We start from the raw sequence: 15,468 nt of genomic DNA on the forward strand, positions 1-15,468 counted from the left end.
CTGGCTGAATAGCGAGACCTAATATTTTTGGGTCTGACATTCCCTCCAGACCCAAGGATATTGAGTGTGGTTGGGCAGCAAACCCAAGTTTTCTTCTATAAGCTGCTGGATCTGGCCAGGTAAAAGGACCCAACGCTATTGGATTCTATTAGATAGCTGGACCCAACGCTATTGGGTCCTATTAGGCAGCTGGATCCAAAGCTACTAAGCAGACCCATAACATCCAAAACATCAACCGCCAACCACCAAAACAAACCCATAACAAAGCACTCAACAAACCAAATCAAAATCATCTTGAATAACAACCAAAATACCCAAGCCATCAACAACCCGCTAAAAACCACCCTCCAACAACAACCTTTTAACACCCTTGATATCCATAATAATAGACCTATCCTAGCCTGAAACCACCCTTGATAATATATTGAGATTATCTTTGTTTTTGTGTTTAAAAAACATTTTAATTTTTTTAAATTAATGTTTTTTAATGATTTTATATATGTGCTGATGTCAAAAATATATATTTTAAAAATATTATTTTAATGTATTTTCAAGAAAAAAAATATTTTTAAAAGCAACCACTATGATAATCTCAAACATTACTGCTTTTTATTTTTATTTTTTTTACAAGATATCCTTTGTAACATATAAAATTAATAAAAATATATTTTGAAAACCTACCAACATCTGCATCTGCGGGGGCATATGAATAAAATGTTGTTTGAGAAGGTGATAAGTGATAATTACTGTTTTTCAAAGTGTTTTTTGCTTTAAAATACATCAAAATAATATTTTTATTATTATTAAAAAATCAATTTTAATATCGGTATATCAAAATGATATGAAAATACCAAGAATTTTTTAATTTACAGTAAAAAAATAATTTTTTTTAATTTTTTTTTCAAAAATCTTTTTAAAACATAAAAATAAATAGCTCAAAATACACTCAAATTTTAAAGCCCCAACACCCCACCCACATCTTGACCCAAGCAGACTCAAGTATTTTTTTTTTTGTTTATAATTGCTATTTTTCTTTATCTTTTTGTATGTTATATTTTATTTTTTCAATTTCATCTTTTAATATTTGGTTTGTTGAGAATTGAGTTTCAATATTTTTTTAAATTTGTTGCTTCTGGTTAAATGACTCGGGTCACTAACTTAATGGGTTTACATGGGTTGACATTATTTTTTTTTGCTTGTTTTTTTTTTCTTATAAATATGATCATCTTATATTATTTCTACTTCTCTCTCTATTTATTTTTTAAAATTCCCCTCTTCTTGCTGCCTGTGTAGAAATCTCCACCAAAATAGCACCAACTCATTTTTGGTGCGTAAATAAATATTACTAATAGCAAATTGCTAAAAAATCCCACTTTGCTTACAATTGAAGAAATCAATCCAACTACTAAAAGAATAAACAACAACATTAATTTCCTCTTCAAATAATAATAAATAATATATACTACCTTTCAACATGTCTCCATCTCCAATCCCTTACGCTTCTCCAATCACTCTCACTCTCAAGTTCCAAGTAGTTGCACCCTATAGAAAAAGGTTCGGTAGTTCTACTGACTCCGTCCGCCCCCAGCCCCACTTTTACTCCCCCCCTCCCCTCCCCCTTCCTTCCACTCTCATGCCGTTCTCTTTACGTTAGAATTATTTTCATTTCCATGGGATATACAAAGACTTCAAGCTAAAAGTAAACGTTCCCTTCAATTCTCCAATAAATGTCTCTCGTCCTCTCTAAAATACACGTTATTATTTAAGTTAGCAAGAGATTTATGATTCTAACACCAAACTGAAAACTATATTACTTGTAAACTCTCCACCTGAAAAGACCATTGTAAAGTCCACTCTCGCTCACACCAAACGTCCTCCCTAGCCATTCCCCCCCACCTGCCCCCCCCCCCCCCCCCCCTCTCTTTCTTTCTTTTATCCAATATTTCTCTCTGCTTCTCCTTGTTCTCGACAAGAATTCATAAACCAGCTCGTAGCTAGTCTTGTACGAATATATATTCTTCCTTAATCATCATGGTACTGATGGTCACTTGCATGGCTGCTTCTCTAAAGAAACTTGCGTCTTTGTTACTTGTACTAACATTTCTAGGGAAGTGTTATGTGTTTGGTCATTTTGTGGTCGAGAAGAGTAGCCTAAGAGTGTTGTCTCCCATGAGTTTGAGATCAAAACATGACAGTGCAATAGGTAACTTTGGTATTCCAGATTATGGTGGCTACTTGGCTGGTTCTGTTATGTATCCAGATAAAGGAGCTAATGGTTGTCAGCCTTTTGATGGTGATAAGCCCTTCAAGTCTAAAGGCTCTCGCCCAACTATTCTACTTCTTGATCGTGGAGGTATAAATAGTTTACTCACAATTATTCTCTTGCCTGTTGTGTTTTGATAGATTAATGATATTAAGTCCAAGTGAAGTTTATTTCTTTGTCGAGAACTTGATTCATGGTGTTTCTTGGACTTTGACTCCACTCTGTTTACACTACATCTTTTTTTTTTTTTATTATTGATTTGCTAACTTGTTTGTTAACAATTTGATCAACTCTGTTATAGAGTAGCTAATAAACCTCGTCTAAAACGGGTTTTGTTTGATTTTGCTCTCACAAACAACTCTCTCTCTCTCTCTCTTTCTCTTCAACTTTCTTATTTGCTTAATGAGATTCGTTTGTTGGGAATTTGATTGACGGATCACTAATTATGGAGTTAGCGTTGATGGTTAGTTGTTGTCTTTTGTGTTTTTTTTGTTCTAATAGATTACAAAGGCATATTCATTTTTTAGTTATGGATTGGGGTCTAGTTGTTTGCTTATTGAACTTGATTTGTTTGAATTTAGTAAAAGTTATGGTGAGGATGATAGATTTAAGGTGTGAATTCTCTATATATCTTCCTTCTCTCCATTTGTTTGAATTTGGTAGAAGTTATTGAACTTGATTTTGTTCGAATTCGGTAAAAGTTATTGTCAAAAATCTATTTCACATTCATTACTCTTCCATCTTGGCTCTCTGGCTTTAACGCAAGGGTTGCTTTCTGTTGACTTCTAGGTTCGATAGGTTGGCTGTTTGATCTGGATCAACTGTGAGATAAAAAAGAGGAGTATTTTGATTCATTTCAGAGTTTTGATAAATATTCTAGTCACCATATTGAACAAAGATTAATTGTGTTTAGTTAAATTTTTACTTTTTTTCCTTTATTCTCTTTGTTCTTGCTTTCTCTAGGCCTGGTTTTATAAATTGATGATTGATTAAGACTAGTAGATGATGATCTTATGTAAGGCTTAACAGTGGTGATTAGTTCTGAAAAACTCGAATTCATAAAGTTCAATGACTGATAAGCTAAATCAACCCCACTGTACTGCGTAATTCCAAGAGGATTGAGCTTTCTTGTAATTTATTAAATTGATGAAATCATATGTTGATCTTTCGGTTTTCCTTCTTGGAAATGTAGAATGCTACTTTGCCTTGAAGGCATGGAATGCTCAACAAGCCGGAGCTGCAGCAGTGTTAGTGGCTGATAGCATAGATGAGCCTCTAATAACTATGGATTCTCCTGAGCAAAGCAATGACGCAGACGGGTATATAGAGAAGATTGGAATCCCATCAGCTCTGATAGAGAGGTCACTTGGAGAGAGCCTGAAACAAGCCTTGAAAAATAAAGAATATGTGGTGGTAAAATTGGACTGGAGAGAGTCAGTGCCTCATCCTGATCAGAGAGTTGAGTATGAGCTTTGGACAAACAGCAATGATGAATGTGGGGCTCGATGTGATGAGCAGATGGATTTTGTGAAGAATTTCAAAGGCCATGCTCAGATCCTCGAGAGGGGGGGTTACACTCTGTTCACTCCACATTATATTACTTGGTTTTGTCCCCCGCCTTTCATTCTTAGCACTCAATGCAAATCTCAGTGCATAAACCATGGGCGATACTGTGCTCCTGATCCAGAACATGATTTGGGGGTGGGATATCAGGGGAAGGACGTGGTCTCTGAGAACTTGAGGCAACTTTGTGTCCATAGAGTTGCCAATGAGACCGGAAGGTCTTGGGTTTGGTGGGATTTTGTGACAGATTTCCATATCAGGTGCTCTATGAAGAACAAGAGATATAGCAAAGAATGTGCTGAAGATGTTTTGAAATCACTTGGTGAGTTCTATTCTACACTATTGTTTATACAGAATCCTGTTTGAATTGGTGCTCTAATGATTATAATCGACGGACGCAGATTTGCCTGTTGAGAAGATCCAAAAATGCATGGGTAACCCTGAAGCTGATGTGGAGAATGAGGTGCTCAAAACTGAGCAGGAATTGCAGGTCATACTTCTCATTTGGTTTTCACTTTGCTGTTCCTTCCATCCAATAGGCCTTCAAATATCAATACTGCAGATTTCTTTTCTAAATTGAAATACAGTGCCCTTAATTGTGTCTTTGTATATTTCTGTGTGTGTCCGTGTCTGTACATACATAACACAGTTCGGCTGTTACTATGTGAACTCAATTGTTTTATTCTGGTTTGTGGGATTTAGGTAGGGCGAGGATCTCGTGGTGACGTTACCATCTTGCCAACAATGGTGATTAATAATGTTCAATATCGAGGTTCGTATTTACTGACCATGTCACAGTGTGTGAATGATCTTTGTTAAAGCAGTGTAAGATTGTGCTTAAGCATGTTGAGGAGTTGGGTTCACCATGTAAGCAAGTGGGTTTCAACACTGAACGCGATTCACTGTTTCAATTTTGGATTGAGATCTTATATTTGACTTCTCATAGTCCAAATCCTGGTTGATGATTTGTTTGGTTTTAAATTGTATACCATTTCTCTTTAACCTCTGCATTATGTATTTCTGGCCACTCTAGTGACTACAGGCCAATCATAAGATGCCTTTCCAGCTCTTTGTTAGAAGCGTTTGTATTGGATTTCTGCATTTCCTTTTCTAGTTTTGGTTGGTTATGACCTTCCATTTCCCAAGCTTTTTTCTTTTATTTCATGGCTGTTTTCCCATATATTAATCTTTTGATTCTAGTTAAAAGGAGAGCTCTGATATTCCCTGATTTTCACACAACTTTTGCCAAATTGTTCTATGAACTGGATACCTTTGACAGTGATCTTTGTGATCCTTTTCTTGGATGTTGTATGTATATCATGGCTTTATGTGTCCTTATTTCTTATTTTAATTTTCTTTCTGAAGGAAAATTGGAGAGGGCTGCGGTGCTGAAAGCGCTATGTTCTGGATTTAAGGAGACCACTGATCCTCCAGTTTGTTTAAGTTCAGGTTGGTGGGCATATTTACTTTCACGCTCACGATTGGTGCATCACATTTGGTTAAATTGCTGAATAATCTTACTCTCCTTTTCGCCTTGATTTATACTGTCAGAGCTTGAGACTAACGAGTGTCTGGAAAGGAACGGAGGGTGTTGGCAGGACAAACAATTTAACACAACCGCTTGCAAGGCAAGACAGAAGAATTCCAATTTGAGCTTTTTGATTGATTCCCCGTAGAATTTGTTGCTTTCTCTTTGTTTTTTCTTTCACTAATAGTAGGATCTTGAATTTGTTCAGGACACATTTAGGGGAAGGGTGTGTCAGTGTCCAGTTGTGAAGGGTGTTCAGTATGCAGGAGATGGTTACATGTCTTGTAAACGTAAGCTTTTTTACTTGGTTTCACATCCAGTGAGATTGGAAGTCAGTCCCTGCAAACAATTACAGGGATATTCTGTTTCTTCTTTTGTGTTATAAAACCTTGTACCTATGTGAAATAGACTATCACTCTCATTCATAAGCTACTCTCTTTATTTCTTTGGCAGCTATTGGACCTGGAAGGTGTGCAGTACAAAATGGAGGATGCTGGTCAGAAACAAAACATGGATTAAGTTTCTCAGCTTGCTCAGTTCAGTGATATTATCTTTCATCTTCTTATTATACTAATCCTCCTCCCTACGGCTTCAGTTATTTTTGCTAAATCTAATAACTACCCTTGAACGTAATTTGTTCGTTCCATCTTGACACAATTCCTTTCCATACTGAGCAGGAGTCCCAGTTGAAAGGTTGCCACTGTCCACAAGGGTTTCAGGGGGATGGCCATCATTGCGAAGGTGCTTCTCTTCTATCAGTGTAACTATTGGAAAAGTTTCGCTGTCTACCTCTCCGTCAACTTTGTTGTTCTTGTGAAATATTTCTCTAATAATCATTTTCTACTTTGCACCAGATATCGATGAATGTAAGGCGCACACTTCTTGCCAATGTGATGGTTGCTCCTGCAAAAACAAGTGGGGTGGATATGAGTGCAAATGTAAGGGGAACCGCATTTATATAAAGGAACAAGATGCTTGTATTGGTAAGAGAGCAATACCATGCTACAAGTTTAATTAAAACTGAAGGCATACTTGTCATCAATTACTTTCTGACCTTCGTTTCTCAATTCTGCAGAAAGAAATGGATCCAAATTTGGATGGTTCCTCACCCTTGTGATCCTAGCTGTTGTGACTGGTTCCGGTATTGCTGGTTATATATTCTACAAATACAGGCTTCGGGTATGTCTAAATGAATACAAGGGACCAGCTTTTTATCTATCTTGGGTTACTAATTAGTATCTTTACTTGCAAGCAACGATGTAATCATTAACATTTTTTCTTTCCACTTGCAGTCTTACATGGACTCAGAGATCATGGCTATCATGTCACAATACATGCCACTTGACAACAACCAGAACAATGAAGCTCCAACACAATCCCAACCATTACGACGTCATGACACAACTGTGTAAGGTAACGAGTTCTTTTCTTTGTGGTTCAAAGAGAAAGAGTCCTTTTCGTTATCATTTGTCTAACTTCGGTGCTCAGACTTTTTCTGCAACCTAACACCTCATGTTGCTTTCTATTTGCAGACGCAAGAACTAAAGCATCCAGTCCAGCAAAGAATGATTCCATTAGAGGAGCGGAGATCATGTGTCTGCTGAATGGAAATTTTCGTGACCAATGGCAGCTCTTATACACAACAGAGAGAGGTCCAGTTCCTGTGCTATATACGGTTTAGAGAAGTACCTATTTTTTAGAACATTTATAGAAGAATCTTCTTAGTTTTCCCTTCTGTATATAGAAATAGTTGAGATCATGTAGATCGATGTTGCTTCAAATATTAAATAAGGACACGTGAAGGTGACAAAAACAGGTACGATGAAGAGAATAAAGAGATGGAAGGATGATGCTGCTTTGAATCAGTTTATTAAGAACATTTTTCAACAATTTCTACCTGCAGAGCATACTTGATGATACTGTGTTACTGTGTAAAAGAAAGGTCTGTAGTGTAGTCTATAAATTTACTAATAATAGGAGTGACTATTCTTTGAAAATAGCCACATATATATATATATATATATATATATATATCAGTCCTATAGATCACTGTATGATTTTAGAAACAACCATATAATTAAGGAAATAGCAGCTGCTGCTGCTGGAATCATATATTTTTAGTCTCTTTAAGATACTTTATTATTGTGGTAGCTTGTGTTTTTTTATTTAATTATAAAATATAAAAATATTATTTCATTAGTTAATTTTTTTTATTAGAACTATACATAATTGTATTTTAAATCTTAATTTTGTAGAAGATAAATAACTTTTTTTTTTATTGATGAAAATATGCTCTTTTTTTTAATTTTACATACAAAAAAAACATTTTATAATAGTTTTACCTAAATATATTTTTTAAAATCTACTTATTTAAAACCACACCTAGAAATATTCTTTTAAGAGACTAAAAATATTCTTTTAAGAGAATGTCTAGGGGAGTGGTGGAAGTGGTGGCTGCTGTGGTTTTCATCGACCACAATTTTTCATTGTCTGGTTATAAATTTAATTGTTTCAATACGATTGGTTTAAAAATGGTTTTGAAAAAAAAAATTATTTATTTTAAATTAATATTTTTTTATATGTTTTTAAATTATTTTGATATGCTGATGTTAAAAATAATTTTTTTTAAAATATTATTTTAATATATTTTCAAATAAAAAACACTTTGAAAAACAATTACTACTACACTCTAAAAACCTACTAAAACCCCCGTTTATTTTTATATTTTAAAAATACTTTTAAAAAAAATTAAAATACAATACACCCTAATATCATTAACAAATATAATATTGTTAACGTGTACATTTTAGTAATTTTATTAGCGAAAACACTTATAAAAACATTTTAACCAAATATATACAAACTTTTTATCAATAATAATTTCAATCAAACATATATTTTATTTCAATAAATCATAATTAAAAATGATTTATTTAAATTTATTTTTCTAACTATAATTATTTAAATTATCATCTCTAAAAATATAATAGCAAAACTCCAACCATACACCAAAATTACTTTGTTTAAACATTTAAACTGTATTTCACTTTAAAAAAAAAGCATAAAAAATAATGCCGTAAGAAATGGGTACGAAGGATTAAAATTTAACTGAAGTGTCAGAAAATTCAATTGTTAAAGTAAAAAAGTGACAAAATCTTATTTAAATGCTCTCGTTGAGAGTCGAACTCAAGACCTCCCGCTTACTAAACGGGTGCTCTAACCAACTGAGCTACGAGAGCTGGTTGATACTTAAACTTGATTATTACAATTTAGACCAAACATACAAAAACCAATTCAAAATATAACAGGTGCAGTTGGGTAGAAGGAACGCCATTGATGAAAATGAAATCAATGGAAGCCAAGCCCCTCCTATTCCTCTTCCTCTCCAATCCATCAAAATCCATTACCATCTCTCCTTTCTCGCACCAGTTGTTTGCATTGTTTTCTTCTTCAATTGATATACCAAAACTCTCCACCAATTCGGAAGTAGTAACAACATTGACACAAGAAGAAGTAACCAAAATCAACCTTCTAATCCCACGTTTATGTCTATTAAACCACTTAACCACCGCAATCCAATTAATCACAACCTCTCTCCTCGCTAACCCACCTCCAAAGTCCCTTTCTTTTTCCATTCTCACTCACTCTCTCACTTCCCAACCAGACATGACCAAACCCATGTCACTTCTCACCATTCTTAGGCACACCCCACAAGCACATTCACATCTTTCACCTATGAACACCATGCTTATCACTTCATATATAAAAAAGAAGAGACCCAAAGAGGCCTTGAAAGTGTACAATTGGATGCTTAGGCCTGGCTCTCCATGTAAAGTTGAAAAGATTGTATTTTGTGTTTTGGTTAATGGGTTGTGTGAGATTGGTTGGGTTCTTGAGGGTTTGAAGGTTTTGAAAGACATGGTCAGTGTGGGGTTTTTGCCTATTGGTGGGTTAAAGGAAAGGGTCTATAGGAGTTTGTTGAGCGAGGCTAGGGTGAAGGAGGCAGTGGAGTTAGATAAGGCTTTATGTGATTGTTTTGAGGATGTTAGTGGTGAGGGTGGTAAGAAAGTTATTGACTTGTTGGATTCTTTAATTAGGAACTGGTCTGAGTAAGAAGCAGGTATGCTTTAACAATTTTTTTCCCCTATGGAACTGCTTTAACTGATTCATTGAGGTTCAGTTTGTGTGATTAATTATTTTTATATTTTTTTATGATGTGAATTATTGAATGTTAATAAATAGGGTGTAAGATATGGGCATTTTGTAATTGTATTCCAGATATAAGACTATTTTATATGAACTAAACAATGATTGGATTTGGCTGTCTGTTTGCAGTCACTGATTCTCTCTCTCTCGTTCCACTGTACGTAGAGAATGAGAGAGGTAATATTCAATGAGATAATCCTGCAAAAAAAATGTCTTTATATTGAAATGAGCAGTGATATTAGTGAAGAGGATTGAAAAAAGGAAAAAAGATGGGGAAGGGGTGTATAATCATTTCTGGCTTGTTGGTGCAGAACAATAAAGTCAGTGGTGCTGAAAAGTAGCTGGATTTTTGGTAATCTGCTAAGGGAGCTATGCTCTAATTGTTTCCTCTCAGTGGGTTAAAGAAGATGTATGTTAAATTTTACTGATTGCTAGACTTGGACATTTGGCCTAGAATTTACCTAACGAGTGATGAATATAACATCCAGTTAATGGAGAGGATTAAGCTATTAAAACCGGCATCCAGCTGAAAATATCAAAGCCATATGTTATGTAGTAAGAATTCACAATTCCATGAGCTTAACCTGGTTTTCGTTTGTTTTGATGCATCTGCTGAAGTTTGCATTTCATTTGATTGATTTTCTGAAGCCAGAGAAGATCCTTCATCCTGCTTGAACCTTTGTATAAAATGAATTAGTTCTGTGGTGTAATGTTTTTGATGCTGGAAAAATTCTGGGGGGGGGGTTAAAGTGCACTCTAAGGGAGGCACGAAATTAGGATGGGATGTGAGGATGTGAGTGCAAGTTCATTCCCTTCCATTCCCAACCCTGATCAATTGTATCCAAAATACTTGAAATTATACCTCCCTTCTCCAATATAGTTTTAGCATTGTTAGAAGATAGTTATGCTGTCTTTTCCTCTTCTTATCATAATTTCATTTCACAGCTAGATTGTATCATCCTTCGGTAAACATTTCATGCTTTCATGCAGAGTAGCTTCCTATATCAAAAGGGTAAAATTTCCTTTGATACATGTGGATAGGTGGTCATGCTGCAGTGAGTTCATTCTGCTCTACTTTTCCAGTTAAAACAATTGTTTTATGAAGAGTTCAGTGTCTATTCTCCTTTGCTCTTGTGTCCAAAAAGCATCTCTTAAATCTCTCTCTTTTTTTTTCTTTTCCAAACAGACTTTTACTCAAAGGAACCTGGCCAAATATCCTATTTTTGGAGTGATTTTGGACAGAAATTGGTTTATCTGGAGCTTTCTGAGAACACTTTTGCTACTTTGGCTATAGTTATTTAAAATATGACTATAATCCCTTCTTCGTTTTCCATATCTCTAAGGCAGTTTTCTTCTCTCGCCATAGTTAGTGTAGTGTTGCTATGCCCCACCTCCAAAGACAGGGATATTGGCTTGACCATTTCTTTTAAGTTGTCCAATTTTGCCTTGCTGCATAAATGTTGAAGTGAAATCAGAAATTGAGAAAGTCTTGATGGTTGTGGTTACTTTCCTAACATTGCATTCTGCTTATAGTTGGATCATTCTTTTCTGCTACTTCCTTTAGCGCTCACATGCTTTGAAAAATATTTTGTTTCTGCCTTGAACAGCTTATAATGTTTTCCATGTAAGTTCTTGACTCATTATATAACTGCTATGTCCTTGACCACCATATGCAGTTATATTGTACTATAATTTAGCTTTATATTCTTTATATTCTGTATAGCTCTCTCTCATAATTGTTTTTCTGTGTGGCAGTCTTGAGGTTTTACCTTATAGATGACGCAATGAGTTTCTGAGACCACTCTCTATCTCCGTCAAATCTTTTTTGAGCAGGCTGTGCTTTGCCATTCAGGAATATCAAGGCACCGATTCTCTCTCTGTCAGTTTCTTTCTTAAGTTTTTGATCCTTGTGATGTTTGTTCCAACAATACTGTGGAGCTATCATATAGGATTGAAGGAAGCAAACATATTGCCATTTTATTGGGAATAGGAGATGATAGGATGGTTATTGATGTGATATCAATGTTTTAAGATTAGGGAAAGCTCACATACCATTCTGACTCGAGTACAGAGTATCTTCTTTTTCGGGGGTCTAGGACTTGTGTATCATCTGGAAGACTTTAATCTAATCCGTGCTACTTTCCTTGTAAACTTGCAGATTCAATTATTCCTATTTTACCCACTTTAGTTCCTCTTCTACAATAGTTATATGTGGAGTTAGCAACATTTTTGTGAAGGATTTCTCCTTAAGTGCACAAATGCTGCAAAAGAGAGATCCTTGCCTAGCTGATAATTGTGTTATGTTTTCCAGTCAAATATCCTCAGCATATCACCATAGAAGACTTCAGGAGCTGTATTTTTTTCCTTCTCTATATTCTTTTCACCATATTCCAAGGAAGAATAACACGCCGAAGCGTCTGTTAGTTCTGTCTGATCACTCTGGCAGATGAGAAATGGCCCAAATGATTTGTCAGCCCGGGGCAAGTTTGTATCTGATTGAAAGGCCCTGTATTCCTATTTTCTCACTGGCCTGATCAATTAGTTTGTTTAAACAACTATTTCTTTTACATGTTTATTATTATTTATTACATTTTGGAATGATATGTGTGTACTACTTACTATCTGGGAGTAAAAGCGGTGCACAATATTTGCTGTCCTTCCGTGTCTCGTACACAACAGTAGCACTCTATTTCGTGAGAATGTTTGTGTTTGTGCTCAGATTTGAACTAACAATTGGTTGAGCTTCCATTTCCTAAATTTGCAGGAGCTATTACTAAGGCAAGCATTTGGTAGGATCATTCAATACCTGTTCGATATCGTTTTCTTACATTCATATTGCAGGATTGGATAAGTAAATAAACAACGTTCGTTTCTGAATTACAAAATGAGACAATTTTTGGAACTTCATAAATGCTTTTTAGAATATCAACTCATCCAACTGCATTCACTTGCCGATGAACGAAAACTGAACACAAATTTGACCGAGGTTACTTCCATAAAACTTGAATAAATTATGCTGATGTCAGTTTTTTTTTTGGTGATTAAAATAGCATTTTTAAAACTAGTAGTAATATTTTGTTTCATGTTATTCAGAAAAAATCATACAATACATGTGAAAATCTTAATAAATTATTACACTATATTCCTAAATAAAACATCAATTTTTTTTCAGGGATCACAGGAAAGACCATGAAGTTGTAAAAAGATGAATGATGATTTCACATGAGTTGAAAAAATCAAGAATGATGCATGACATGCTTAGTGTAAGAGTGAGTGTGCCAGAGAAGCAGCATTTTGATAGAAGGGATATTTTATAATTTTAAAATATCTTTTAATAAGATGAACTTATACTTTAAATAAAAATTAAAATATATAAAAAAATGAAAATTCTAAAAATAAGATGAGAAAAAATATTGAAAAATATGAAAAAATTTGATTTCTTATCCGAAGGGATTTCATTGACCACGTACTGAAATCCTGAGCCGCTGAAAACCAGTTTCTTGATGTCACATAGATTTATGATTATCTATGGCTTCTATACTAGTCTTTTAGGATATAACCTCGTGAGGGTGAAGAATGTTGTTTATCAGTTATCACCTTATTGTGTGACTTTCTTGAAACTGCATCGTAAATGGCAGTAAAATCTCAGATCAAGTATTGGGATTTGGTATAGATTGATTAGACTTCTTTCTTTCAAACTAATTGCGGATAAAACCTTATCCATCTTTTGGAGCTGATCAATCGGGAACATTAACAGCGACAAAAGCCTTAATGCTAAGCTAGTTGGGGTGATCAATTGCTAACATATGTAAGAGAATGTCGTTATATGCATATGCTACTTTTCACTATGTTGAATTATTAAATATCATCCAACGAGCTTCGTTTTCTGTCCTATAATGTGTAGCCTTCTTCCGTTTTTCTTGCGAATTTTTAAAGACACATTTATCAGCTTTGGCATTTCACTTCTATTTGCCCAGCATTTAACCGAATTACATTTTTATTTAGGAGATGATTGATCACCACATCTGTGACGGCTAAACAATAACAACATTTAACAGCTTTAACTAGTTTTTTTGAACTAAATCTTGCTTCTTTTCCTGACATGTTTCTTTATCATGCTTTGCCAGGCGTTATCAGAGCTTGGAATGTTGAAGCGTCGTGGAAAGGTACCGCCTAAGAAGGGACAAGGAAGGGGAATGATGATTTTCTGGTGTTCTTCAAATTGATTGTTTTTTTGTCTGAAGAAGAGTACTCTCTGTTTTTGTACAAGTGTAGAATTCATATGTTTGTACACCTTTTTCCGCACTCTTTCCCAGTTTTTTGGGAAGATTACTTTCTGTGACAATGGGCATATATTGGCGAGGTAAAACATTACTACCCATCTAATGTTGTCTATAGAATTGCACACTTCTTGCTTGTCTTAAGTGGCTGTCCCGCGCAGGTGCTAGAAAGCAGGATAGAGAAATTACAAGTTCGAACTCTATTTTAGCAGTTAAGCTAGTACATCTTCCTCGAGCTTCTTTCAGTGCTCAGTTTACAGGGCAGATATATTAAATACTCCATCCTTTTGCTGTGTATTCTTGATACCAGCCCATTAAGTTCGAATTTGGATTTAAAATGTTGCTGACTAGTTTTGTAAAACTGTACATATATCTCATATTATATATCAGAACAAGCTGAAATTTTACAAGGCAATACTAAAAAAATAAAACTATAGTGTTAGATTTTCAGGTTAAATAGAGTTCAGAAAAATATTATTTCAGAGGATTGAAATTATTAAATAAATCTGTCAGACTAGATCTTTGTATCCTGTTTGGGACATATCTAGAGTTACAGGTGGAATCGTGCTTCGATTAAAATTGAGGTGAAAACTATATATCTCAAGCTTTCCAATCATATATGGTAGACTCAATAATTCATCTAGATGAGAGAGAACATGTTCGAAGTCAAGATTGAAAATCTGTTAAAAATATGCTAAAATCAAATATTCGAGTTACATAGAGGAATTTTGGCATGAAGGTTTTGTTTTTATTATTTTATTTTATTTATTTATTTAATGTTAAATAATTATTTTTAATTTGGATTTGTTATGGCCCATCAGATATTGTTTAGGAGTTTATTTCACTATTAAACTTATGTTAATTGATTACTAGTTTAGACATATTAGTTTATAACCCAAAAGAGATCTATTAGGGTTAGTTAGATGAAACTATATTATATTTTTTAGCTGCAAATTTCAGAAGTAAGTTGAAGAATAAATGTGAGTTTTATTTTTATTTGTTTGTGGTAAAATAATTTTTCTTTAAAGGACCAAAGATCATACATTGATTTATCGAAGATTAACTAGTTTCATGGTATCATTCGTATACTTAAGTTTTTAGATTCAGAGTTATCTTTGAGTTCAAGTTTTTTTCTAAAACTTTTAGTTCTTAAATACATGATTATTTCTAAATCAAGATTCTATCAAATATAATTTTCAACTTTTCAAGTTGTTATCTATTTTTGTTAAGAGTTAGTTAACCACGTGAGCAAGAGTTTCCATCAATTCCCCTCCCTTCTTTTTCATCAATTCCCCTCCCTTCTTCTTGATGGAAGACTTGCTGTGTCTCCTGAGACGCATAAAGTTCCGCACCTTTGGATAGCTATAGCTCAGTAAAATTTAGTAGTTATCATGCTGATTTTGATACTTATGTGAGAAAAAAAAACAGCTGGATCTTCATTAGAAATACCAGATTGAAGCTAGGCTCAAGATCTGCTGGTAGAATAAAATTTGAAGTGTGAGATTCGTATCTCCAATCTTTTGTTGTCAAAGCTCTAAACGAGTTCCCTTCCAAATGGAGAAAGGAATAGAAGCAAAACCCAAAAATTTGATAACTCACTAGAATATCTGACATATCTTGAGGAAGAA

The 15,468-nt window shown here is 34.4% G+C and overlaps 2 protein-coding genes and 1 non-coding gene across 8 annotated transcripts; 2 read left to right on the forward strand and 1 right to left on the reverse strand.

Annotated features, from left to right (window-relative positions):
• The first annotated feature begins 1,485 nt into the window (after positions 1-1,485).
• Positions 1,486-7,231, forward strand: LOC7477785 (vacuolar-sorting receptor 6). Its single transcript, XM_024589375.2, has 13 exons — positions 1,486-2,353; positions 3,456-4,148; positions 4,228-4,316; positions 4,529-4,598; positions 5,192-5,275; positions 5,378-5,454; positions 5,563-5,644; positions 5,808-5,890; positions 6,032-6,095; positions 6,209-6,337; positions 6,430-6,533; positions 6,647-6,767; positions 6,887-7,231. Exons 1-12 carry the CDS (start codon positions 2,032-2,034, stop codon positions 6,764-6,766), a joined length of 1,917 nt encoding a protein of 638 aa, XP_024445143.2. The 5' UTR covers positions 1,486-2,031; the 3' UTR covers position 6,767; positions 6,887-7,231.
• A 1,288-nt stretch (positions 7,232-8,519) lies between these two features.
• On the reverse strand, positions 8,520-8,593 carry TRNAT-AGU (transfer RNA threonine (anticodon AGU)). The gene has a single exon. It is a non-coding gene; the product is annotated as a tRNA-Thr (tRNA).
• Positions 8,594-8,668: 75 nt separating this feature from the next.
• LOC7477786 (uncharacterized) lies at positions 8,669-12,816 on the forward strand. 6 transcript variants are annotated; one of them, XR_002981429.2, is made up of 4 exons: positions 8,669-9,474; positions 10,551-10,615; positions 11,316-12,546; positions 12,733-12,816. XR_002981429.2 is itself a non-coding variant. In XM_024599639.2 (2 exons), the coding sequence occupies exon 1, from the start codon at positions 8,691-8,693 to the stop codon at positions 9,465-9,467; it is 777 nt and encodes a 258-aa protein (XP_024455407.1). In that variant the 5' UTR covers positions 8,669-8,690; the 3' UTR covers positions 9,468-9,474; positions 10,556-10,574. The 6 variants fall into 6 exon arrangements, 1 of the variants encoding a protein (XP_024455407.1); XR_002981430.2 differs by having other exon boundaries at positions 10,556-10,615; XR_002981428.2 differs by lacking the exon at positions 10,551-10,615 and having other exon boundaries at positions 12,733-12,806.
• Positions 12,817-15,468: the final 2,652 nt, after the last annotated feature.

This window comes from Populus trichocarpa, chromosome 1 (genome assembly GCF_000002775.5).
Source record: "Populus trichocarpa isolate Nisqually-1 chromosome 1, P.trichocarpa_v4.1, whole genome shotgun sequence".
NCBI classification, from domain to species: domain Eukaryota; kingdom Viridiplantae; phylum Streptophyta; class Magnoliopsida; order Malpighiales; family Salicaceae; genus Populus; species Populus trichocarpa.

Bases quoted from the DNA above. Each gene is read 5' to 3' on its own strand.
- LOC7477785 (XM_024589375.2), top strand. From the start codon at position 2,032: ATGGTACTGATGGTCACTTGCATGGCTGCTTCTCTAAAGAAACTTGCG. The intron at 5,455-5,562 runs GCAAGACAGAAG...GAATTTGTTCAG, and splicing joins TTAACACAACCGCTTGCAAG to GACACATTTAGGGGAAGGGT. The intron at 6,338-6,429 runs GTAAGAGAGCAA...TCAATTCTGCAG, and splicing joins GGAACAAGATGCTTGTATTG to AAAGAAATGGATCCAAATTT.
- LOC7477786 (XM_024599639.2), top strand. From the start codon at position 8,691: ATGAAAATGAAATCAATGGAAGCCAAGCCCCTCCTATTCCTCTTCCTC.